The following is a 26,857-nucleotide window of genomic DNA, read 5'->3' as shown; positions in this document are numbered from 1 at the left end:
GGGGCTCGGGCGGGGCTTATATAAGCGAGCGGCGGGCGCAAGGCGGGGCGTGGGGTCGGTGGCTGCTGGGCGCGCGGGCCGCAGGCCGCGGGGCCGGAGCCGGGGGGAGCGAGCGAGCGGAGGCGCCGAGGATCCGATTCACTCGCTGGGGAGACCTATGGGCCGAAGACGTGTAAATGCGTTTTAAGGCGAGTGCAGGGGATGGCTGGGGGGGGAGCCACGGGGAGCGGGCGCCCTCGGCTTTGGGCGCTGACCTGCTCCCCGGACCCCCTTGCCTCCTCTCAGCAGGGGCCTCGGCTCCGCAACTGCCACTCCTCCTCGGGGTGTTGCACAAGTTTCGAGGTCACCGGTGATCCCCCCTAGCAGCGCGCCTGGCTCTGGCCCCCGCGAAGGAGGACGGGGCTTGGTAAGGAGGCCTGGGGCTGGGGTGCGGACCCTTGCCCTGCACTTGAGAGAGGGGTCCCGCGGACAGAACTCACTGGTGGCATTTAGAGCATTCTTTAGCGTGTCACAACCAACCACTTATAAATGGGGAAACTAACCCAAGGTCATGCCGCAGAGAGCAGACTGGAACTTAAACTTGTTTTTGGTCCTTTAGGTAGGTGTCGAGACTTCCCTACCTAGGTTTCTTAGCTCTGTTCCCACGCTTCATTTTCCTGCCAATCCCAAATTTCAGAACTGGAAAGTAACTCCAAAGCAATCCCATTTAACAGATGTGGTAATTGAGGCTTTAGTAGATTCAGCATCACCGTTCCCAGCGAACTCCAGCTTCTTAGGCTTGTGCTGAGGGGCAGAGCATGACTGGACAGGGAACCTAGGCCTGGGGAAGTGAGGGATGCAGCCGAGCCTGTTCCCCAGCTGTCCCCTCCATCTCTCTTTCCCCACAGTGTGTTGCATACTTTCTAAGGCGGTGGCCAAGGCAGCCAGCGGCGCTCCAAGGCAGCGGTTCCATCCAGCCCCTGGGCTCCTGCTCAGCATGGCTGGCTACCTGAGTGAATCGGACTTTATGATGGTGGAGGAGGGCTTCAGCACCCGGGATCTGCTGGAGGAACTCACTCTGGGGGCCTCACAGGCCACCACGGTGAGGGGATGGGAATAGGGTGTGTCGTGGCTGGGTTCCTCGCCCTCTCCTCTGGGAGGACGTCCCCCCTTCTCTCATTTGGTATTGGATACTTGATATTTATGAGACTGGCTCCTTTAATTCCCAGTTCTTGGTTCTTGCTCCAACACCTGTCCTCCCTGTGTTCCCTGCTTTGAGAAACGAACACCATCAGCACCACACACATGGTCTCCCCAGTCCTCCAGTTGGGAACCTAGGGGTTCCAGCATCCTCCACTCTGCCCTGCTACATCCAGGCCTCCTGCAGCTCTGTGAGGGCTCTAGGATCTTGGGGGGGGGAGAACCTCATTTGTAGTTAACCCTCATGTTTCTGAAGCCCCCACAACCGTCTCCCATTTTCCTCACCTCCTATAACTCTGCTCCAAAGTGAATCCTACAGTTCTCCACGCCACAGGACCCAGTCTGCCTTCACAGCCACACTTGCAGCTCTGCTGCACTAGAGTGGGGTCACTGTGTATGTGATGTGCTGTCTTGCTATGCCTCCACTGGGCTTTGCCCTCTGGGGCATCCCCCCCAATCTCTAGTGCCCCTCCCATCGCTGCTGCCTTTTTCCTAATTGGACCCTGGCAGGTTTTGTATTTTCCATCTCCATGGCCACTAACCTATTTTGTAGGAAGTCCCATCTAGCATTTATTGAAGGGACTTGTAATTACTTAAGGGTTATTTCTCTTCCAGAGACAAGCCCTTTCAAAGTCCTTGACCTTCTCTGTCCCTTCATTATTGTGTTGGACACCAAGTGGGTACCCATTTTAAACAAAGAAGTTGCATGAAAAGGAAAATGAGTCTCAGGGAGGGTTCACCACAGACTCACCCATGTTTGTGAGGGAGGACCAGCCATCTACAGGCAGGGCTGGTAGTGGGATGAGAACCTGTGTGTTGATGTCAGTGGATTGTAAGCCACAGTGTCTGCCTTTTGTAGCACAGACTTCTGGGTGTACAATTCTGCTGCTTTGAAAGGACATGCAGAATAGAATGCAGTCAGGTCGCTAAAGGATACATATATGTGGGTGGCATTTAGGCTGAATGGTGGTAGATTGGGAACTCGCCAAACCCAACAGAAGGCATGGAGGTGGGAAAGTGATGGTGGATATAGTTGACTTTAGCTGGTCTGAGGGAAGGGACTGGAGCTGGCCACACAGCTTTGAATGTCAGCCTGAGGTTGCCTTCCACCTCAGGGAACCTTGGGAAGCTGCAGCAGGGTGGATATTGGTGGCAAGTCTTTGGAAGGACTGTGGACAGCGCATGCAGAGAGGCAGCTGGGCCTCACATCCATTCGCCTCTTGCTGTGCAGGGCAAGGTGGCTGCCTTCTTCGTGGCTGACCTGGGTGCTGTAGTGAGGAAGCACTTCTGCTTTCTGAAGTATCTGCCTCGAGTCCGGCCCTTTTACGCTGTCAAGTGCAACAGCAGCCTGGGCGTGCTGAAGGTCCTAGCTGAGCTGGGGCTGGGCTTCAGCTGTGCCAACAAGGTGAGCCCCTCCACCCCTACCATGTACTTAACCTTGATGCTCACCATGTGGGGCCCTGCAGCTCTTGGTAACTCCAGGGACAGGAGTGACCTGTATTGGCCATGGCCTTCTGGGACAAGAGGGGGCTCCAGGGAGGAGGGAGGAAGAAATGAGCATGGAACTTGTCAGCTCTAAAGTTCCAAACGGAACTTGAGGTGTCTCTGGGCATATGGGTAACCTTTTAGATGGTTTTATATTTATCTTTCTGTTTTATTATTTATATATTTTCTTTCTTTATGAGAGATTCATGTAGTCCAGGCTAGCCTCACTTTGTACCTGAGGCTAGCTTCAAAGTCCTGCTTCTCTTAACTTCTATCCTCCTAAGTGCTAGGATATATCACTATACCAGGTTATTTTTCTTCTTTTTAAAAAATACCCATATTTTAATTTTTCTATTTAGGAAACAGTTTTTAAATTTAAGAGCAGTTTTACAATGTCTTGTCTTAGAGCAGTAGGTACTAATCTTGTAATTAAACAAAACAAAAACCACTCTTATGCTGTTGGATTCAATTTTTTTTTCCTTTATAAGCTTAATGTGTGACTATGTTTTTCAGACTAATCCTCTCAGAGTTTTGCTGCTGTTGCTGCAGGCTGCCTTCCTAATTTGATTTCTGCTCTTTTAATTCCCTCCTGGTGGCTTTTGATTGGCTTTGCTTAGAGCTGTCTGTAGTCATGTGCCACAATGGAGTAGTGGCTGTCTGGGTGGGGCTCTCAGTGTGGCACTGAGCAATACAGATGCTGCTCCTTTACCGAGGTCCATTGTTTTTACTAGATTAAAAGCCTTACTAAGTCTATCTCATTCATTCACTCAGCAAAATACTATTCTAGGTGGGAGTTTAACTGTGAATGAAACAGTAAAAAAAAAAAAGCCCCCTGTTATGGTATTCTCTAAAAAATTAATGGAAACATGTGATATTGGAGGTGGCAGGGAAGTAGAGTAGGAAGATTGTTCTTGGTTTGTCTTGAAGCAGTGTCAGTCCCTGTGAGTGTAGGCTAGTCTAGAACTCACTATTTACCTCAGCCTAGCTTTGAACTCTCTCTCCTCCAGTTTCACCCGTCTAAAAGCTGGGGTCTGGGCAGATTCACATCGCCACACCTGGCTGAATGGCTCTCTCAGTTGTCCAGGGAAGGCATCCCTGAGATTTTGAATTCACACTTGAATGAGGCAGGAGATTAAGCCAGGTGGAGGACTAGAGGAAGAACATTCCAGGCAGAGGTTAGGGCTGATGCCAAGCCCCGAGCTGAAAGCAAGCCTGCTGGACACCCCTTGTGATGTCAACACCATCATTTTCTTGATGATTAGTAATGGCTGTTCTGAAGAGAATCCCTGTTAAGCCCTGCTCAGCAGTGTGACTGGGTAACGTAAATAGAGCCCTAAAAAGAGCTAGCCTGTCCAAGACTAAGGGGCTAGAGTGATTCCAGGTAAGGAAAATGTGTGCACAGAGTGGGAGATGGAGTGGGCAGGTTCACCTTTACTTGAAGGTTAACTCTTGTTCACTCTTTGTGGTTGAGGAGTCTCTGCTTGTGCTTTGCATGCCTTGTTCTATGTCTGACATGAAGCCCAGTGAGGCAGAAGGCTTCCCTCTCCCTGCAGCCTCCTGTAGTGTGGTGGCTCTTTCTACAGAGGTGGGAAGGGGCTGGATTCTTTGGGTCCCTTGAACTAGGCTTGAAAAATAGGGCAAAAGCCCACTGACTAGGTCCCTCTGCTTCTAGAAACTTGGGTGAGGTGCTTGGTCCTCTGGCTTCAGGGGGTGGCCGCTAAAGAACGGAGCTGTGGGATACAGAGGCTTAGGAAAACCTTAAAGATGGGAGAAAGTGTGCTTAAAGTGGCTACCATTCTGTTGGGTCTGGCTCTCTGCCAGGCGTTTTCTGTACATGATGTCATTTTATTCTCGAAACAGCTCCATGAGGTCATTCTTTTACTGTGAGGTCATTCTTTCACTGAGACTTTGAGGACAGTCCCCCGGAATACACATTTGACATATAAGGAAGTGAATCATAGAAGTTGAGCCACCTGCCCAAGATCATGCCCTCAGAGATGCCAGCTTGAGTCTGGCAATGTGATCTCAGCCTCTACTGGTGTTGTCTTTTCCAAGATGCTTGGAGAGGGCTGGCTGTGCTGGTGCGTGGCTGGTGAAAATGTCCTCTCCTGTGGTGGGGTCACATAGATCGCTTGATGCATTTCCTTGAGTGGGGGCTGCTGACACTTATAACCCAGGCTTACCATGTGCAAGGCAAATGTTTTACCACTGTTCCAAATCACTGGCCGCCCCTTCTGAGTGTTTTAAGGGTAGAGGCTGCCCTCTCCTGGTGGGTCACAGTGGGTGGCCATGCCCGATGGCTATGCCTTGTTGGACTTAGGCCAAAGGCCTGGCATGAGCAAGGGCTGGATGGATAAACAAGCGGCCAGGCCAGGGGCACAGGCCAAGCTCCCTAGGTACTCTGACCCTCCTGGCTTTCTTCCCCACAAACACATCCTCCAGTCCTCTCCTGTGCTCCCCCTTGTGGTTGAACTCAGCAGAGTTGTGTAGTTTAGATATGCCTAAGAATTTCCTCAAACAAGATACTTGGGGATCAGCCGTGATGCAGTGACCGTTTTGTTTTGTATATTTAGACAGCATCTTATGCAACTGAGGCTGATCCTCTCTTCACTTTCCGAGTGCTGAGACTTCAGTCGTATACCACCATGCCCAATTTATTTGATTTGAATCTGGTTTGGGGAAGTTTCTTCTTTATCGTCTCTTAACAGTATTCAGCCCTGAAAGCATTCTTTTTAAAAAGACCCAACAGCAGTATATATTCACAGTGTGAAAGACTTCAAAAGTACACAGAAGAGAGAGAGAGAGAGAGAGCGCTGCTCTGGTGCGCCTTCATCCTTGGGGCACACAAGATGATTTATCCTGTGTGTAATCTTCTCCCCTCCCCCTATGCAGGCCCTAGGTGCTGGCTCCTCTGTACCTGCTGCTGGGATTTGGTCTTCAGCTCTCCGCCACTTTAATCACTCACTGTTGCCCCCTCCCTGGTTTGAGTGGTCACCTCACCCCTGCCTACCCAGTGTTCGATCTCACATCCTCACCCCTCACCCATCATCTCGCTTGCCACCAGAACACTTCCGTCCTTTTTAGAGTGGCTTGGTCATTTCTGGTATGGGCCAGTCTCCCCAGAATCCCATGAAGCCTTTCTTCAGGTGGACAGAATAAGCACTTAGACCTTTTACTTAAAATGCAAAACTGACTTCCTTCCTTCCTCCCTCTATTCTTCCTTCCTTCCCTCCCTTCCTCCCTCTCCCCCCTCCCTTTCACAAGGTCTGTAATAGTCCATACTGGCCTTGAATGCCTCAACCTCCACAGTGCTAGTATTGCAGGCATGCAGGCACATTTGACTGTCATGTCTCTTGGAACTCTTGAAGATGTTGTTTCCATCACACAGGATAACCTGTAAACCCACACACTGCTTCCTGGTTCCTCGGCAACTGCACCCATCCTCAGCAGCACCCAACCCCACCCAGGCTGCTCCAGCATCCTCATCCTGCTCCCTCTGCTGGAAACTGTCATCCCTGACCCATCCAAGGCTCCAGTGGGGGTGCTGCTTTCCCCTCTGACTCCTCAGGTTGTCCTTTGTCCTTCACATCCAGAGCTCCTCATTCTCTAGCATGCAGTATCTCTTCCCATCATCATACCTTAAATCCACCGGCCATTCTGCCATTGGTCAGCATCCATTTGTCTGTGCCTCTACCCCACCAGCCTGAAAGCTCCATAGCTTTCTACTCTACTCACCACTTGTTTTCTTCAATACTCTCACAGCCTGGCAAATTAATAGATGCTCAAGGGGTGCCTGTCAGTGTAGGCTCTGACAGTTAAGCTCTATGACTTTGAATTAATGGCTTAACCTTCCAAACCAAATTTCTACCTCATAAGATGATTATGAAGATTAAATGAGAATGTATATAAGATTGGAATGCAGTGTCTGACATAGAGCAAGCCTTCCCTGAATGACACTTATTGTTTAAATATTTATAGCCACAATTTAAATCACAGGTCCCCATAGGGCTACCACTGCCTCTTTTCACCTTGAGTCTGAAGGGAGAGAACATTTTCATATTTACCCAGACTTAGTATGGTGACATATTTGCAACTGGAATGTGAGCTGTGACAGCCACAAGTCCAGCTCTGGAGTTGGATCTTTGTGCCACTCAATGCCACTTACTGTCACCATCGGTGGGTGGACCTCTCTGAACTCAACTTTCCCCTCTGTGTAATGTAGAGAGTGACTACTGATACTTGATGGTTATGGGTCTTACAGGAATTAATGCATGTAAACAGCTAGTGCTGAAAGCTACTGGGTCAGAATCAGACTCATGATGGCTACAAATGGCTCTCATTTCTCCTGCCATGCTCCCAAGCTGGCTGTCCCTAGACTCCTTTATTCATGGAGAGGCATGCCTGGCTCTGTCCGCTGGCTTTGTTGTTTGCTGCATAGCTCTTTAACTTTTCTTTTTTTTTTTCTTTTTTCTTTTTTGGTTTTTCGAGACAGAGTTTATCTGTATTGCTTTGGAACAGGACTGGCTTCAAACTCAGAGATCTGCCTGCCTCTGCCTCCTGAGTACTGGGATTAAAGGCCTGTGCCGTGCCGCCAATGCCTGGCAATTTTTCATAACATTTGTTTCTTTTATTTGCATATGTATGGGTATTTGTGTGGACTTATGTGCTAAGAAATTGCTGGCCTTGCACAGCTTCTCAGACCCTCTGCGTGGGCTATAAAGACTAAACAAAACAGTGCCTCTGAGGCAGGTCAGAAAACCGTGGACGGTGAGCCAAATCAAGCCACCACCACTAATTCATTTACCAGTTGTCAGTGACTGCTCTGCAATGGCAGTTAGGTAGTCTGTGCAGACTGAATGGCCCAAGAAACTGAAATCAGTGGCTATAGCAAATGTTTTCTAGCACCCAGTGGAAAGCATCTCATTTGGGACCTTGTTATGGCAGATGCTCAGTGAACATGGGTACTTAGCACCACACATTACCAGCTACATCATTGCTGCAGCAGGCATGAGAGCCGTGGTCAGTAAAGGTGAGGAAGAACCAGGGGCAAGGCTCAGCGGTGCAAAACTCAGAACCTGAAATGCTAAGGATATAGCACGGTGACAGAGTGAATTCCTAGCATGCACAGAAGCCCTGGGTTTGATCCTCAGCTACATAAGAAGTTCTAGTTCAACCCACGTGGTGGGAGGAGAGTCTGGCTCCTCGGAGTTTTCATCCCACATCCATATGTTCACCATGGCACAGCGACCCCCCCATACACCTGAATGTTCTATGCATACCCAATAATAATAAAGTAATCAAAAATTTTTAAAGTTAATTTCAAGGCCAGTTTGGGTACATCATACCCTGTGTCAAAAACAAAAATAAGGCTCGGCAAGATGGCTCAGCTGGTAAAGGCCCTTGCTACTAAATCCATCCTCCTGAGTTTAACCTCTGAGGCTGGAAAGGAGAGAGAACCAACTCTTGAAAGTTGTCTTCTGACATCTACACACATTCCTCCAAATTAACAAATGTAATAATAAGAAGAAGCAGTAACTAAGAAGTAAAGTGGGGAGAGAATGCATTCATCGGCACACCAGTGCAGCACAGGCCTTTGGGCTGGGTGATGCGTGTCAGAAAGACCCATGGCCTTCACAGTAGACACCTGAACTTACTCCCTTTAACTGGAACAGCATCCTTTGACTGACATCTCACTGCTTCTCCTCTCCTCAGCCCCTGCAACTTAACTATTCTGACCTCTGCTTTTCTGCCTTTGCCATTTGTAGATTCCGCACAGTTAATGCAGGGTCTGGAGCAATGGCTCATTTGATAGTGTTTGCTATGCAAACATGAATGGTTGCCATACAAGCATGAGGTCTGGGGTTTGTAAAATGTCAGGTGAATAGCCTACGCTATGGTCTAGCTCAATCAGTGAGCTCTCAGGCTCCATGAGGGACCCTGGATAAGAAAGTGAGAGTGACTGAGGAAGATACTTAGTTTAGACCCATGGCCTCCACACACATGGGCACACAAGTACATCTTCACAGACACACACACACACACACACACACACGCACACACATGCACACACATACACACACACAGACACATACATGCACAGACACACATACATATGCACAGATACACACAACAGAGACACACACACACAGACACACACACACATACACACACGCATGCATGTACGTGCACACACACGCACGTACACATACACACAGACACACACACACATGCATGCACACACACACAAACATGTATTCACCACACAGATAACCCTACATGAAGTGTATTGTGTCTAGTTCATTTCACTTGCCCCTGTTCCCCCCCCCCCATGTTCATTTATGTTACAAATGCTAGGATTTCCTGCTCTGAAGGGAAAGAATTATATCCTATTCTCCTTGTCTTATCTAGGAACAGATGTTTAAGGCTGATTTTGTGATTTATGTTATGTTGCCCAGGGGATCATGGCTATCTCTTTGACTTCAGGTCCTCTGGATGTTACCCATCTGTGGTTTCTGTATCATAGTGAGTCTCATTATGACCTTTTATACATAGCTATAAAGTATTTTGATCACATTCATCCTGTTGCTCTCCCTTTCCCCTCTCTCACTTCACAGGTCTTCTTGCCCTTTCCAACTAGTCCCTCTTCTACTGCCTTTTTTTTTTTGTGAGGGGAGGGTTCATTATGTAGCCCTGACTGGCTTAGACCTCACTATGACCATATTGGACTCAGAGATTCATTGGCCTCTGCTGGGACTAAAGGCTTGTGCCACCACATTTAGCTTCAGGTCATTAACTCAGGTTGGGGGTGGGGCCTCCTAAGCTCCTCCCCACCTCAGGGTAAGATGTTCATAGCCTCAGTCTTGTAGGTCTTGTGCAGGTAATCATGGTTGCTGTGTATTTTTCATTATTTGAGGACTCTTCATACTATTTTTCAAGCATCATCCACTAAACATCTGTTTTTCTGAAGCCTGTGAGTTAGAAGATGTGCTTCCCTGCCTTTTAAAAAGAATGGTTTATTAACTTTTATGCATATGGATGTTTAGCCTACATATATGTATGTGTACCACATGCATGCCTAGTGCCTGCTGAGGATCCTCTGGAACCAGAGTTATGGATGGGTGTGAGCTGCTACATGGCTGCTGGGAACTGAATCCAGGTCCTCTGCAAAAGCAAGTGTGCTTAACCACTGAGCCATCTCTTTAGTCCAGCATGCCTTCCTTTAAAGGCATTTAAGTTTTGACTACTGATTGCTTTAGAATGGGAGATTTTCCTGCTGGCAGGAAGTTAGAATAAATGTGAAAATATGCCTATCTTTGCTATGAATGGGACCTTCCCCTCCCCAGGATTGTGCTGTGTGCCACCCATGTGTCTGTTATGTGGCAGCCCTGCCATCAGAGAATGAGTACATCCGATGTCTTAAAGAGCTGACCCCCTAGCTGGGCAGTAGTGGTGCACACATTTAATCCCAGCACTCGAGAGGCAGAGGCAGGTGGATCTCTGAGTTTAAGGCCAGCCTAGTCTACAGAGTGAGTTCCAGGATAGCCATAGAGAAACTCTGTCTTGCAAAAGGAGAGAGAGGTCCCTCTCATGTTGACCCCCAGTGTATAGTGGAGTTTGCCCCTCATCCCTGGGCTCCACAGGCCAGCAGGCCTGGGGCCTCCTTACTACTACCTTTGGAACTTCACAGGCAGAGATGGAGTTGGTCCAGCATATCGGTGTCCCTGCCAGTAAGATCATCTGTGCCAACCCCTGTAAGCAAATTGCACAGATCAAGTATGCTGCCCAGCATGGGGTGAGGCTGCTGAGCTTCGACAATGACGTGGAGCTGGCCAAGGTGGTCAAGAGCCACCCCAGTGCCAAGTAAGCCGAGGACCACTTCTGCAGGGAGGCTGGGCTGATGGGTGAGGGTGGAGGGAGAAGGAGTGGAGAGCTGGGGAGAGGTCCCCATCCTGGATGCTCTTTGGACCTCACCGCACTTACGGGAGGATGGGGTGGTACTCCTGGACAGGACCCAGGGCAGAACTGTTACAGCCCTCGGTAGAAAAGGCCCAAGATATTGTAGAGGTCACAACTTCAGGAAAGATGACATTTGAAGTGGATCTTGAGGGAAATTTGGGGAGGCAGAAACAACCAAGGCAAGCAAATATGTTGGTGTTGGGAACAGCGTGGATCATCCGAGGGATGTCCAGAAATGTTTGTTTGAATATACCTTATACAATGGTACCTTATACAACGGGCGAGGGACAAGTAGTATTGGTTATGGAGGAGGGGACGGTGCACATGGTTTCTGGGAGGGAACAGGAATAGATATTCTGCTCTGACTGACTGTTAATAGCCCTTGGCACTCTAGGCATCCAGAGAGGAGTCTGAGGGAATAGTAGGATATCCAGGGACCATTCTGGTTCCTCCAAAGCACAACACCCCGCATGTTTCAGGACTTCCCTTAGGAATTTGTTTGACACATGGTTCCCTCTTGCGTGATTTGTCTGCAAACTTAGGAAAACTGCCCAGATATGGACTTGATTGGGAAGACCTGAGCTGCCTGGGTGTGGTGGGCAGATGAGAACTGGACCCAGCAGGTAACTTAGAGGCTGATTGGCAGTGCAGGGTGACCTAGGAAGGCTGTGGGCTCTGGCCTCTCAGCTTAGTGGTTCCCAGCTCATTAGTCCAAAGAGGAGAAGCTGGGTGTGGCAGGCCGGGGTCACTCAACAGGGACGTTACGTTTCTTCACAGGATGGTTCTGTGCATTGCTACTCAGGACTCCCACTCTCTGAGTCACCTGAGCCTGAGGTTCGGAGCGTCGCTGAAATCCTGCAGACATCTGCTTGAAAACGCCAAGAAGAGCCACGTGGAGGTGGTGGGTGTGAGGTGTGCACTGGGAGCCAGCACCCTGCCCACTCCCTTTCCCAGGAACTAATTATGGACGTCCTGGACCTCTATCAGAGCTTGCCCCTGGGCCTGGAGTCCCAATACCAGACACCTCCCACAGTCCCCAGCAGGATTGATCCCGGGAGGTTCCTCCCACAGACAAGGCTTTGAGAGAGTCCTGAATGCCCGTGAGCTGGAGGTTGTAGTCCCGCTCGGGAGCGGTTTCTTTCCATGCAAGGAAAGGGTATAGTTGTGACCACTTCTCCAGTTTCCTCTATCCAGTGCTTTGTGTTCCATGCCGAGTACCGCAGGTTTTATCCCACGCCCTGTACAGTAAGGATTTTCCCCCAGTCTGTAGATGGCGAGATTTAACAAGACAAGCCTAGTAACTTGCCCTGGCCACATGATCACTGATACCTGGTGTATCCTGATCTGGGTACCTTGGGACCTCAGCTCTCATTCCAGGAGGTTCTCTCCAGGGAAATGTGAAGGGATGGGAGAAATGCCTAGTTCACCACATGACCCTGTGTAGTCCTTTTGATATTCTGGTCCTCAGTCATTGTATCTGTAACACAGGGACACCTGGACCATGTATGTAAGCCAAGACCTTTCTTCCCTTCCCAGTTTCCACATTGGCAGTGGCTGTCCTGACCCTCAGGCCTACGCCCAGTCCATCGCGGATGCCCGGCTCGTGTTTCAAATGGGTGCCGAGCTGGGCCACACGATGAACATTCTGGACCTTGGTGGCGGTTTTCCTGGCTTAGAGGGAGCCAAAGTGAGATTTGAAGAGGTAATTAATTGGGTGTGGTCAGAGATGGCTTGGAGGCCATTTTGTGGTGGGGAGGGGCATAGCAAGCATAGGGAGCCCACTGTATGGTCCATCTGGCCTGTGTGTCACACTGGGCTTAGTGCTTTCCTGGATTTTATTGCTACTTATTAACTCTGTGCTGTGGCTCAGCTGGGCCTGTAGAGTTTATGCCACTTCCGGAGTCCACAGCAGAGCTGACTGCACCCCACACTTTGTTTGACTCCAGCCATGCACTTAGCTAGGCTCCTTAGAGGTTCAGCCAAGACATATGCTATGAGCCCTCTGATGATCTGAGTATGTGCGCTTTATTCACCCTCCAATGAGCTGACAAAAAACCTGGAGAATAGGGCTGGGAAGGAAAACCAGCTTTTGTTCTGCTCCAGGTGTATAAATCCTCCCACCTGTGAGCCAAGGGCAACACAAATGTGTCATAGTGATTCCCACTCTGACCCTAGGGGCGTGCCTCTCTCTCTTTCTCTCTCTCTCTTCCTCCTCCTCTTGTTTTTTCAACTTTCACGCTCTCTTATTAATTTATTTATTGATTTTTAATACAGGGTTTCTCTGTGTAGCCCTGGCTGTCCTGGAACTCACTTCTGTAGACCAGGCTGGCTTGAAACGAAGAGATTCACCTGCTTCTACCCCCCCAAGTGGGATTAAAGGCGTCCTCCACTACCACTTGGCTGGGATGCATATCTTCAGTAGTACAATACTTCTGTAGTCTCTGTCTGTATGTAGGAAGTGGACCTGAAAAGACTCCAGATGCTCAGGAATTAGCCTCAAAGTGGAGAATTACAACCTTGCACATGCAGAAATCTAGTGGACTTCCTGCTGCTAGATTGGCTGGAGTGTGTTGAAAACATGTATTCACACAGCAGGATCTTCAGAGTCCACTGAGTGTGACAGGCTGTATATGGCATGGAGATGGTATTGCATGTCTGTGATGCCAGCACCTGGAAGGTGGATGTAAGCATGTCAGAAGTTCAAGGCCCTAGATCAAATAACCAACCCTTCTCCCATAAAGACAAAACAACAATGACAACCCCAAACTCAAACAACCCGACTGTATATATAACATTAAGAATAGTTTGAGCCAGATGTTGGTGGCACATGCCTTTAACCTTAGGAGGCAGAGGCAGGTGGATCTTTGTGAGTTCGAGATCAGCCTGGTCTACAGGAGCTAGTTCCAGGACAGGCTCCAAAGCTACACTGAGAAACCCTGCCTAGAAAAAACAGAAAAAAGAAAAAAAAAAAAAAACAGAAAAGAACAGTGTTTGCATAAGAATGAAAGGGTCTGCATGTCCCTTTCTGGGACCTAACCTGCTCTTTAGCAAGCTGGTTGTTTATGAAGGAACGATCCATGCCAGGGAATCTGGAATCAGAGCAGCGAACATTACAGGAAAGAATTCCCTTGTATGTGGGATTATGTAGGCAAGTGAGCTGTACAACCACTAGGTCTTTACTCCAGTCGTCTCTCCCTGCCCTCCGCCGTGGGCCTTCCTAGCTAACTATTCCCAACTGCCAAATTCTTTCCAAAATCACATGGTCCTGCACACACCTCTCTCTACCAGATTGCCTCTGTGATCAACTCGGCCTTGGACCTGTACTTCCCTGAGGGCTGTGGTGTGGACATCCTTGCTGAGCTGGGACGCTACTATGTGACTTCTGCCTTCACTGTGGCTGTCAACATCGTTGCCAAGAAGGAGGTTCTTCTGGACCAGCCCAGCAGGGAGGGTAGGTGCCAGGCGGGCAGCAGAGCCCAGTTCTTCCCTGAAGCTGAGACAGTGACAGGCTAAGCAGGGGTGGGGACTTCTGGAGAATGGGTGTTTGCTGTGGGAAAGGTTTCAGTCCGTTCCCCTCACCCCAAAGACAGTTTTATCCCTTTATTCAAGTGGTTCTCAACTTTTCTATTGCTTCAGCTCTTCAATACACTTCCTCATGTTGTGTGGGGGGGGGATGGAGGAGGGAGCAACCATAAGTTACTTATAAGTTACTTTCATTGCTACTTCATAACTGTAATTTTGCTACTGTTACGAATTGCAATTGCAATGTAAATAATAGTTCTTTACCGTCTTAGGTGACCCCTGTGAAAGGGTTATTCGACCCCCAGGTTGGGAATCACTGCTCTATTCCCTAATGAGTTGGTATTTTATGTAGCAACCTCAGGTGAATAAGTATTTAATTGGCCCCATTTTATGGATGAGAAATGGAGTTAAAGAGAATGTAAGTGAATTGCTTAATAGTTAGCAAGAGGTGAGCTTGCATTTGATCCCACGTCTGTCTCCTCTTCAAAGTACAGGCCCTTGCTCATCCTTCTTACAACTTCACGACGGTGTATTTGTTCACATCCCCTTTACAGGAGACAGAACATAGGCAGGGAGTAGTTAAGTCATCAGGTCAGGGTCACAGGCTTGGTGAAGGGCAGTACTGGATTTCAAGTTCAGCTCAGGATGTCTGGGAGCCCCCGGGACCACACCACGGCATTAGTACCGTTCTTTACTCTTACAGAGAGATTAAGCTTCCCATAGGGATCTCTCAGAGCCCTGTAAGTGACAGGTGCCAGTGAATCTGATTTGGGGCTTTGCCCCCTGCTCCAGGACCCTCACCTGGAAAGTGTCACAGTGGTGTGCTCTTCCTCAGAGAGAGTTTATTGGTAGCACGGGGCCCTAGGCAGCATGGGCAGTTGGTGTGCATGCATCCATACACTCTCCTGGCCTCTTATAGACTCGGGGGATAGTCTGTCTAGCCCGCCTGCTTTCTGACACACCTCCTGCCTATCACATGCCTCTGAGCAAGTGGCTCTGAGTTTGGGTGAGCTGCTCTTCTGCTTTTACTGGGGTCTCAGAGGCAAACAGGGGAATATGATCTGGCTTGGGTCTCAGCTGCAAGGGGAGTCTTCCCAAAACAGAAGTGAATCCACATCACCAGAAAGACAGCTTTTAGTGGCTTCTGTTGCAGGGTCTACCTCTTTGTCCTTACTGAGCCCACTGTAGTGCCAGCTTCTGGTTCCAGGCCCCTCACATTCTGCTTGTGTGGCCCCTGTTCTCTCCCTTCCTCACAGAGGAAACCAGTTCGGCCCCTAAGACCATCGTGTACCACCTTGATGAGGGAGTTTATGGGATCTTCAACTCAGTCCTGTTTGACAACACCTGCCCCACCCCCACGCTGCAGAAGGTGAGTCCATCCCCTGTGAATGTGTCTTCATCCTGTGCCTGTGTTTTTATCTAACTCTTTGTGGTGTCTGCTGGGGCTCAAACCCAAGGCCTCAGACATCTGAGCTCTATCACTGAATTGTGTTCTCAGCGGGTAGTGTAGCTCGGTGGTGAACTTAAGTAACAATCAGGAGGCCCTGGGTTCAGTGCACACTAAAAATAAAAATGATGTAATGATGTGCACTTGGAATCTCAATCCTTGTGATGCTTAGGCTGAAGGATCATGAGTTCAAGGTCAGCCTAGGCTACATAGAGAGAACCTGTCCAGAAAAAGAAGAAAGAAAGAAAGGGTGAAGGGAGAAGATGTTGCTCAGTCTCACCATGCAGAATGTTGTATTTCTGTGATTCCCCACTCTGGAGTTAGTCCCTAAGAAGTAAAGCTTGTCTGTAATGGGTTTTCCTAGGAGCAGGGAGTAAGAACAACAGAGCACACCCGAGCCCCAGCAGCTCTAGTGGGTGTGACTGAGTGGGGGAAGAAACAGGCATGCTTGCTGCTCTATGCTCATCCCCCAGGCCTTTCTCCTCTCCCCAGGGCAGGCAGGGGGAGCCCATCTCTGCCTCATCCAGTAGCCTTGTGTGGTCTTGTTCCAAAGTTAAATATGGTTCCCAGTTTCATCTGCTTGTCTGAGGAAGCCTTCCTGATGCATTCTGTATTCTTTTTATTTTTTGCTTTTTCAAGACAGGTTATCTATCTCTGGAGCCTGTCCTGGAACTCGCTCTGTAGACCAGGTTGGCCTCAAACTCACAGAGATCCATGTGCCTCAGCCTCCTGAGTGCTGGGATTAAAGGCTTGCTCCACCAACACCCCGCTGCATTCTGTATTCTTGTGGCAGATTTTGGAGCCAGGCTGGCCACCTCCAGTTCCCATTGCCTACTTTAAAAAACGTTTTATTTATTCATTGACAGTTTCATACATGTAAATCACATGTTGTAATCATGCCTATTTTCATTCCCCTACTCTTAAGTCTCCCCACATCCCCATATCCTACCCCCACTTTCAGATGCCCCCCTCACCTATTTATAACCCCTTGTGTATATTGCTGGAATCAAATAGACTTTGGAAACGTGTAGGCAACTTAAAGTTGAAAGGAAGTTTCAAAAAAAAAAAAAAAAAAAAAAAAAGCTCCTCTGCCCATCATCCAGGCTCCTCCTCTGTCTGAGATCCTCTCCCACTGTATGCACACAGTGCTTCATTGCTGCCAGTGTCACTTATGTATTGGTGACAGTTGAGATCATGTACTTATGACAGTGTTGAACATTTCGAGGGTCATTACTCTTAATTTTTCTAAGAATCGTTTAAGGTACAAGTCATCGATCTCATTTTAAAGAGGGAAAACTGGCCTTGGAGGGGTAAAGTGTCGTAAGGTGGAAGGGCCTGAGCCCTTGGGGGTGGGGTCATGTTTTACTCATCTGCCTCATCCTGTAAAATGAGGACCTCCCTTCACCATCTCTGCATCATGGCCACTCAGGCACTGTGGAGCCTTTGTTATTCCTATTCATGCTTCCTTCCATGCATATCCTCTCTGTTAGAATGACTCCTGCATGGCTGGCTCATTTGACATTGTTAAGATGGAAGTACTTTTAAGAATGATATTCTAATGAGTCCCTAAAATGAGTCTCCTTGCTTACATATTTCCAGGTCTCTTTCCCACTATCTTACATGCTGTTACCACGTGTACCCTTTTCACAGCAAGTTCTGTGGCCTTCTCATCTGAAATGACATACATTACTATTGCTTTCATATAGATATTTTTTATTGTGTTGTTTGTCTCCTTTGATGCCAATGCTTTAACAAAGATATACTTATTTTTATTTTCTACATGGGTGCCATATGCAGGCAGTGCCTGCAGAGGATAGAAGAGGGCATTGCATTCCCAGCAACCAGAGTTACAGACTGTTGTTAGCTGCTATGGGGTGGTTGGAACCAAACCTGGGTCTTCTGGAAGACAAGTGCTCTTAACCATTGAGCCATCTCTCCAGTTCTGTCAATGGCTTTTTAAAACAAAATGTAATCTTACCCCAAGGTTCTCATAAAATCACCAAGTACTCCCTCCTCCTACCCAATTGTATTTCTATTTAGGAAATACTAGAATAGATGCTATTTTAGACAACTCAATGACTATTTAAGATGTTTATATGTAACAAGTTCATCTAGGTATTGAAGGAATAGCTCAGCTGACAAGGTGCTTGTTACACATGCATGCAAACCTGACCCATTTAAAAAGAAACAAAAGAAAACACTTGTAATCCCAGCAGTTGGGGGGACAGTGGCAAGTGGAGCCCTGGGGATTACTAGCCAGTTAAACTTAGTCTGATCATCAAGTCCCCAGGTCCCAGTGAGACACTGTCTTAGTCACTGTTCTGTTGCTGTGAAAAGACACCATGACCAAGGCAACTCATAAAATGAAGCATTTAATTGGGGACTTGCTTACAGTTTCAAAGGGTAGGTCCATGATCATCATGGTAGGAAGCAGATGGGCATGGTGTTGGAGCAATGGCTGAGAGTTTTAATCCTGATCACGAGGAAGAAAGAGAAGGAGGGAGGAAGGGAAGGAGGGAGGGAAGAAGAGAGGGAGAGAAGAAGGGAGGAAAGGAAGAAGGAGAAGAGAGGAAAGAGACTGGGCTAGCCATGGGTTTTTGAAATGCAAAGCCCTCTCCCAGTGACCCAGCTCCTCCAATAAGGCCACACTTTCTAATCCAAACAGTTCTGCTAACTGGGGCCCATGCACTCAAACATATGAGCCCATAGGGACATTCTCATTCAAATTCCCACAGAGACTGTGTCTCAAAATCCAAGGTAGATGGCTCCTGAAGAGTGACACCAGAGGTTGACCTCTACTCCATGTGCATATAGACACACACACACACACACACACACACACACACACACACACACACTATAATCTCAGCATGTGTGGAGGCAGGAGGATCAGGAGGAGTTCAAGGTACTTTTCAGTTACATAGCAAGTTTGAGGCCACCCTGGGCTACATGAGAGTCTCTCTCTCTCTCACACCTACACACACTAACATGCAAAAAAAAAGTTAAAATCAATTTAATAAACACATTTTAAAGGGACTAAGTGTTGCTGACTATGGGGTTCAGCCCCCCCCATCCACTCCAGAGTAATGAAGAGAATGCCTCAGAATGTTGGGAAAGACTCTTATCTGAGGGTTACTAGACTTTTCTATCTGAGGGGAAAAATAAGAAAACACACACAGTTTCTGCTGGCAACCTAAGAAGAAAGGAACAAACACACACTTTCCTGATAGTGACCTTGTCCTTTACTTCGGCTTCAATGGGCTCTTTGTAGACAGTCTCTCTTTACATACAGACATCTCTCTCCTGCCCAGTTACATATTTCTATATTCAGTTACAGTCACAAATGTCCACGCAGCCATAGCTATACACCTCATTCGCGGGGCTCATTCACCATACAGCACTTCAGACAGTTTCTAGGCAGAGCTCTCCTGTGTAGCAACAGCTTTTACACAGCTTCCTCACACACACTCACATATGCATACCCTTTTACAGTACTCATGATTCTTCACTCTCTCACTCATTTATTCACTCATACTTTTCTCATGCTTCTTTTTCTTTTTGAACTCTCCCACGTCTCTCTCACAGCAGCCTTCCCCTGCATGTCTCGGCCCTCGGCCTCAGCTGCTCTTGCGTGGCTGTTTCTTTACTCTCTGCCTCGCCACCCTCTCGCCTCTCCCCTGTTCTTACTCTCTGCCTTTTTCCTCTGCTTCTCTCACAGCCAGACTCTGGCCAATTGTGAGTTATTTTTCAGGGCCTGACCCATACTCATAACACATCTTAAGTCATGTAGTGTCTCTCAGGTTAGGAATGTCACAATGACAGGCCAGTGAGCAAGTGGCCTAACACGTAGCTCTAAGTTGGCGAGGGTTTCCAGGAGTAAGGAAACAGTTGACTGAACCTGAGGTTAGGGAGTGCATGCAAACTAACGTTGCTTCTTACTCTAGCCTTGAATTAGCAAAATAATACCTGTGAAAATGACCTCATGTACTTGTCTATGGGGCAACCAATCTGCTTTTAATTTTCTCTGACATCTTAAGTTAGCTTGTCTATGTAAAAGGCTGTCTTTGTGATTGAAGATCCTATGCCAGTCTGAATAATATAAATATCCTACTATTTATATTCATCAGAATTATACAGTTTAAGCAGAATTCATCTTCCTGACTATCCACAGCTATATGTGTGCCCAACTGGTATGAAACACACCACCAAAGGGCTGTGGAAAGAACCCCACAGCTGTTCTTATTAGGGAGGCATAGCAGTGAGACCTGAGAAAGTTACAGGAACAACCAGTCACCCAGTCAATAGCCTCACAGCTTTGCCAAGTGGGGTTCCCATTAATGTCTGGTGAGTTGGTTTTGCTAAGTAGGACTCCCCAACAATGTCTAGTGGGTTGACTTGTTAAATACAGTTGTCACTGCTGTGCAGTCCCATGGCCCTCTACAACTAAGGATCACTAGAAATGAAAAACATGAGTGTTAGACTTATGGTCAGCGTTCAAGCACACTGAAAACAGGGAAGAAGTGGAGAATTGGAACGCAAGATGAGAAGCTGGGCCAACAGCACAAGGAGATAGCCTTCGCAAATGGCAGGTGAGAAGACAGGGTGTCCAGCCTGGCTGCACGCAACATAAAGAACTGTTACATTTAAAGTTAGTAATTGAGGGTAAAGGCACTCACTGCCATGCTTGTTGACTTAGGTTCAGTCTCCAGAGCCCACATAGTGGAAGGAAAAACTGGCTCCTTCGAATTGTCCTCTCTCTCTCTCTCTCTCTCTGTGGTCAGAGGTCAACTTGTGGGAGTTGGTTCTCCCTTCCCTATGTGGGTCCCAGAGCTTGAACCTAGGCTGTGAGGCTTGGCAGCACATGCCTTCACTTACTTGCCACCTTATCAGCCACATTTCAGGCTTTTTTCTAGGTAGATAGGCATGTCTGTAATGCAATGCTTTATTTCATTTTATATATATATACCCCACTCTATAGCTGTTGACAACACTTCTCATGATATATAAAATAGTAATGATAACAGAAGTCTTTGGATTCAGAGCCAGAAAACACACGTTCAAGACCCAGCTCTGCCTGCTGCATAGCGGCAGAGTAGTCAGTCCTAGGCAGGTCAGTAACTCAGAATTCTGCCACTCTGGTTTCTTTCTTTGGAAAGTGAGGAGGCTGACCTTTGACTCCTGAAGTCACTTTTGGTTCCAGGTGAGACTATTCTGGCATATCTCCATAGAGTTTGGGCTCCCCGTGGAGGGGCTAGAATCTGTAACAGGCAGCTGAATGCCAGCTTGGCATGTCCTAGACATTGATTTTGAGTTGTAAGACATGCATTTTCTGTGTGATGATAAAGGTAGAGATGGACTTTGTGCATCTTACCCCCTCCTTCCCATTCAGGGGTAAATTTCTCAGTTACTGATGGCAATTCTTTCGTTTATAAGGATGAACTTGATTAGCTGAAATTTCCTGTCAGACCTCTGCCTATACATCCACACATAGGATTCTGATCACAGGTCTGTTCTGGCCCACTCTGCTTTTGTGTGCTACCCATCCCACTTATTTTTCCCATTGAAAAGTTTTTGACTATTATATATAGTGTGGGAGTTATTTACTTAAAAAACTTACAAGGCCCCATCAAGGCCATGTACCCCATCTTTCCATGTACCCCATTCCATTGTTAAGATGAGGTGTCTCATTAGCCAGGCACCCACTGCTTCAGCAAGAGTAGCTGACCATGGACCTTCCATCTCTGCCTTCCCAGCACTGGGTTTCCAGGCATGTGGTGCCATGTCCAGCTTTGTACATGTGTGTTGAAGATCTGAACTCAGGGCCTCATGTGCCACATCCCCACCCATCCCCTACCATCTTATTATTTATTTTTTATTTCTGAGACAGTCTTGCTCACACATCAAGTCCAAGGCCCATGTGGGCTACAGAGTGAGTTCAAGGCCAGCTCAGATAATTGAGGGAGACCCCATCTCAAATATACAGAAGGAAGAGAGATGGTACAGTTCAGTGGTAGAGCGCTTGTGTGGCATGTGCTGGGCTTAGATTCAATGCCTAGTCCCACAGAAAGATGAATGAATAGAAGAGAATAGAATAGAACAGAATAGAGCGAGAGACAGAACAATTATGAGAGGCCTCTTTGAAAATAAATAAAAAGGGCTGCATGTGTGGCTCAGTGGTAGAGTGTGTGCCTTTGACACAGCCTCACACGCATAGCTGTTTTCTTGTCTGTTTTTAAACTTGGATGCTAACTTATCCAGACGGCGTCTTTTCTTTTTATTGTGGAGGAGCTTTTAAAGGTTGGCTTCACAAAGGTCCTGTGGATGCACCCATCCTCAGGACTTAGCTCATCAGCTTCATGTTTTCTAGAGACTGGGGAGTTCAGAGCAACCAATCAAGGCTATATTCTCTTATTACAAAGTTGTGTAAGTAAGAATATAAAGCTGGGCGGTGGTGGCGCATGCCTTTAATCCCAGCACTCGGGAGGCAGAGGCAGGTGGATCTCTGAGAGTTTGAGGGCAGCCTGGTCTACAAAACGAGCTCCAGGACATCCAGAGCTGTTACACAGAGAAACCCTCTCTTGAAAACTAAACCAAACCAAACCAAAAAAGCTAAAACTAAAACAAAACAACAACAATACATACATATGGAAAAAGCTGAACTGACAAGGATATATTAATCTCCTCCATAATTTAATTTTTTTTGTGCTCATTCCTGCTGACTGGTTTGTAGACCCTAGATCAGAGTCTAGTATATTCCAGGTGCTCAATAAATGCTCCCTGAATTAAGGAACTCACAAATACAGGATAGCTCTTATCCTGGACCTTGATAACTATGTGTGCTTTTCTTTATCGATAGGACTGATTGCTTGTTATTTTTTGTCACCCATGTGAACCTTATTTCTGCATATGGAAACCATGCCTCTTTCTGCTAGGCCTTTCTTCTTCTGATGGCCCTCACCGCTTCCTCCCAGACCCTTTTGATGACTTCTGTTGATTTCACCTGTTTTTCTTGTCCCCATAAATGCCATTCACTCACAGGCATTCATTAGTTAACAGAATCTGAAAATAGCACCTGTCAGGGGCAGACCGTGGAGCATGAGGGCCAGGAAGATACTGGGCACTGGTCCTCAGTTTACAGAATTCACTCTGTGGGAAGACAGGCTCCAGCATTTCTGTCTGGAGTGTTTTGTTACCAGTAGAAAGTACTGTAAAGGTGGGCCTCTGGGGGTGTGGAACTTCTGGGAGCTTAGGATGTCTTGTCCAGACCTAAAGGAAACACAGCAGACTTGGAGGGAAGATCTGAGGTGAAAGCAGGGTGTGGGGGAGGGGAGGCAGGGTTTGCTGGAGAGTAACTGAGGAGTAGAGGTAGCTGGCATGGGGCCATTGCTGCAGCAGGCCGAGCAAGGGGCCAGGGAGGCCACCATGTTTCTCCTTTGGCTGTGACCCCTCTTCCAGGACCTGCCCAGCAGAAGCCCTAAATTGTGACGGAATTGTTCTCTTTGGTTGTCCAGAGATGGACTGTCACAGATTTCTTTTCCAATGGGAAATCATTTAAGAAAGAAGCTTGCCTTTGCCAGATGGTGGTGGCACACACCTTTAATCCCAGTACTTGGGACACAGAGGCAGGGGATCTCTGTGAGTTCAAGGCCAGCCTGGTATACAGAGTAAGTTCCAGGGCAGCCAGAGCTGTTACATAGTGACAGCCTGCCTCGTGGGTGGGGGCTAGGGAGAAAGAAGGAAAGAGAAAAAATGAACTTGCCTTTGAGCAAATCCTTAGCCTTCAGAACATCAGTTCCCTGAAATGGGAATCAGTGTGCTTGACCCATGGGCTCTCTGGAGTCTCTGCCAGGCCACCCAGGGATTGTCTGTTGGGTTAGGATCTGAGTCCGACAAGTCTTACTCTCCTGTGGGCTTCTGGTCGCTGTCTCCAGGCCAAGCATCCTAGAAGAGGACACTTCAGGGCTGGACTGGAAGAGAGGCCGGGAATGAGTGTGTGGGAAGGAAGGGCTGCAGGAGTGTGGATGCAGTCCAGGCCTGAAAGTGGCCAGTGCAGTGGGAGCACACACTCGGCGACAGCAGTAATTGTCGTGTGAGTGTGAACGCTGAGGACACATGTCCTCTGCCAGCTGGTGTTAAATGTTCTGCGTGCACGGACTCATTTACCCTCTTAGTGGTCCTGTAAGGCAGGCACTATGCATTCCTGTTTTACAAATACGTATCAGGTGGTGGTGGTGCTGCCTTTAATCCCAGCACTCGGGAGGCAGAGGCAGGCTGATCTCTGTGAGTTCGAGACCAGCCTGGTCTACAAGAGCTAGTTCCAGGACAGTCTCCAAAGCTACACAGGGAAACCCTGTCTCAAAAAACAAAAACTCCGCAAAACCAAAAAAAAAAAAAAAAAAAAAAAAAAAAAATGTGTAAACAAAGGCACAGAGAGATCTTTATGTTCTTGCCCAAAGTCCCACAGCTAGTGTGGAAGCTGGATTAGAGTGTAGAAGTCGGAGAGCCCTTAAATGCCGCCCAGTCCAGTCCATCGTGTTGGCTTTGGGAGCTCTGGCAGGTTTGAGGGAGGAAGTGCTAAGGGTGTGGCCTGTCTGTGGGGCTGAGGCGTGCTCCTCTCTCTTACAGAAACCAGCTGCGGATCAACCCCTGTACAGCAGCAGCCTGTGGGGGCCAGCAGTTGGTGGTTCCAACCGTGTGGCTGAGGGCCTGTGGCTGCCGCAACTACACGTAGGGGATTGGCTGGTCTTTGACAACATGGGTGCCTACACCATGGACACAAAGTCCCTCCTCGGGGGGACCCAGGCCTACAGAATCACTTATGCCATGTCCCGGCTAGCCTGGTAAGGGGGTCCCCGCTGTGAAGTGGGGTGAGGGAGCCAAGCTGGGCAGAAGCAGTAGGGAGACAGAGCTGGGAAGCTGCTCTTTTGGAATCCTGTTTGATCAGGAGCTGCTGCTGGCTGCCTAGGTAAGTCCTGTAATGGGCACCTGGCCATGGTCACAGGTGAGGCTGGGCCACATAGGGGGCTCACAGTCCTATGGCTGGCGCTGTGCTGGCTAAGGGTCCCAGCCTGCTCCCTGAGCTGAGGGGCAGCGGGCAAGTGGTGAAAGAAATGGGGTGTATTCCACAGTTGAGGTTGCCTGTGACTGTAGAGGGAGGCAGGGCCACACCGGGGGGGGGGGGGGGCTTTGGAGGCGGAGTGAAGGACTCAGAGAGCAAGGACAGGTGTGAAGCATGGTCTGGTCTAGTCCAGTCAGTGTTTTCTAAAGACCGTTCCAGCTGTGGGTGCAGGAGGGAGCATGTGAGCAGATGTGGGGTGGAGGTGGCAGCTCTGTATCCTGGGAAAGACCCTCTGGCTTTCCATCTGGGAAGGGGCAGTAATGCCAGTCCCATCTGTGTCCCACGAGGTGAGAAGTATGTGAGGCGGAGATCACCAATACCCACGAATCCTCGTGCCAGACCTCGTGTTGGACACTGTGTTCACATTCCTTCCTTTTGCCGCACAAAACTGAGGGCCAGTGTCACTTCCAGAGGTCGCACAGTGGGTGTCAGTCTACGGCAGGGCTTGGAGGGCAGGACAGCAGGCGATGAACCCTTGGTGTCAAGGAGAGGCGTCTACAATACGAATAGGGCTCCTCGGTGTCCCAATGTGTCGAACCTGGGTGCTGAGCAGGAATTAGTCAGTGAGGGTAGATAACACGCGTGGTGCAGCACTTGGGAAGGGATGTGTGAGAGCTGCCATGGTGGCCTATGGGGATGTCACAGTGGACACTGGGGACGCACAGGGGCCATTCTCATGGACCGTGAGTGTGGCAGGATGCGTTGGAGGTGCAGGAGAGTCTGCCTTTTGGAAATATGAGTTTGTCTATACAGTGTCTCTGTGGAGGGGCTGGTGTAGGTCAGTGACCATGGCGGATGCCAGCGAGAGACAGGGATGAGTGGGCTGTTTAGGAGCTGGGCTTGGCGGGGCCGGACTGGGTGTAGGCTGGAGCAGCTGGTCAGATGATGGGATTGCTCGTCCCATGGGGACAGAGGATAACAGCCAGTTTGTGGAGTTGGGGTGGGGCAGGCAATGGGCTATTTTTTTAAGCCCTAAATCTGGGTGGGGGTGTGGAGATAAGAGCTGGTCTCCCCACCTGTTAGGGAGCAGTCGAGCAGGCTGCTTCTTTCTGAGTCTCCGTTTCCTCTGGGAAAATAGAGATGTTTTGGTTTTCCTACAGTGGTTTTTGGAGAACGAAGTTAAGGCGGGGGTGGGGTGGGGGTAAATGTGGTTGGCACAATGTCAGATGCACAGAAAATCTCAACAAACATGAGTACCTTTGCTTTATTTAGTGGTGTGAACCACAGGGGAGAAACAGTAGGGACAAGGGCTACAGGCCTCCAATGTCCTTGCCCTTGAATGGGCTTAGGGCTCAGGTGAGAATCCTGTGTGTAATGAGGCCAGGACTACAGAGGCAAGGGTCACAGGAAGCTCTGGGCCTCTGTCCCCATGCTGGCTGCCCTCACCATTTGTCTCTTGCTCTCAGGGAAGCGCTTCGAGGGCAACTGCTGCCCGCAGAAGACCAGGATGCTGAGGATGTGTGCAAACCTCTGTCCTGCGGCTGGGAGATCACAGACACCTTGTGTGTGGGCCCTGTCTTCACCCCAGCAAGCATCATGTGAGCGGGCCTGTTTTCCCAGAAAACCCCAGCGGGGCCAAGGAGATGCCTCGGGAGAGGTGGGCAAGGTGGCAAGCTGGCACCCTCTGGCCAGGACTCTGGTGCTCGCTCTGCCACCCCCACGCTCCACCTGTAGTGTTTCTGCCCTGTAAATAGGACCAGTCTTACACTCGCTGTAGTTCAAGTATGCAACATAAATCCTGTCCCTTCCAGCCGTGTCTGCCTCTGCAATGTGAGGGGCCTGGCCAGTCAGGCTTGGTGTGTGTGTGTGTGTGTGTGTGCGCGCGCGCGTGTGCGCGTGAATGCATGCTTGGGGTCTCTCTTAGTCTCCTCCCCACCTTTGTAAATATGAAGCAAATAAATATTTAGTTTTTTAAAAATTCTTCAGTGGAATTATTCACAAAGCAACCTAGGCAAGGCTGAGAGAGACTGGCATGTAGAAACCTGTTCCTCACCTCAGCCCTGTCTCTGCTTCGGAGCCTCAGCGTCACCTGCTGGAGTTTGCTTCTCTGACTCATCCCTGTTTTCCTCACAGGCCTCCATGCCTGGCGTCATGAGGCAGGGTGAGTTGCCTGGTTGAGGTGGGGGTCAGAGCTATGACGTTTCCTAAAC

The 26,857-nt window shown here is 48.7% G+C and overlaps 1 protein-coding gene across 4 annotated transcripts; it reads left to right on the top strand.

Moving 5' to 3' along the window:
• The first annotated feature begins 41 nt into the window (after nt 1–41).
• On the top strand, nt 42–26,457 carry Azin2 (antizyme inhibitor 2). Of its 4 annotated transcripts, none has more exons than XM_051188863.1 (10): nt 50–188; nt 286–406; nt 2,411–2,584; nt 10,352–10,524; nt 11,398–11,532; nt 12,157–12,322; nt 13,909–14,071; nt 15,399–15,511; nt 24,215–24,429; nt 26,114–26,457. In XM_051188863.1, the coding sequence occupies exons 4-10, from the start codon at nt 10,358–10,360 to the stop codon at nt 26,247–26,249; spliced, it is 1,095 nt and encodes a 364-aa protein (XP_051044820.1). In that variant the 5' UTR covers nt 50–188; nt 286–406; nt 2,411–2,584; nt 10,352–10,357; the 3' UTR covers nt 26,250–26,457. The 4 variants fall into 4 exon arrangements, with proteins under 4 accessions (XP_051044819.1, XP_051044820.1, XP_051044818.1 ...); XM_051188861.1 differs by lacking the exon at nt 50–188 and adding an exon at nt 888–1,081 and having other exon boundaries at nt 280–406; XM_051188862.1 differs by lacking the exon at nt 286–406 and having other exon boundaries at nt 42–188.
• Nucleotides 26,458–26,857: the final 400 nt, after the last annotated feature.

Source organism: Phodopus roborovskii, unplaced genomic scaffold (genome assembly GCF_943737965.1).
Source record: "Phodopus roborovskii unplaced genomic scaffold, PHOROB, whole genome shotgun sequence".
NCBI classification, from domain to species: Eukaryota; Metazoa; Chordata; class Mammalia; order Rodentia; family Cricetidae; genus Phodopus; species Phodopus roborovskii.
Note: the sequence above shows the minus strand (reverse complement) of the source record. Positions and strands in the feature narration are given on the sequence as shown.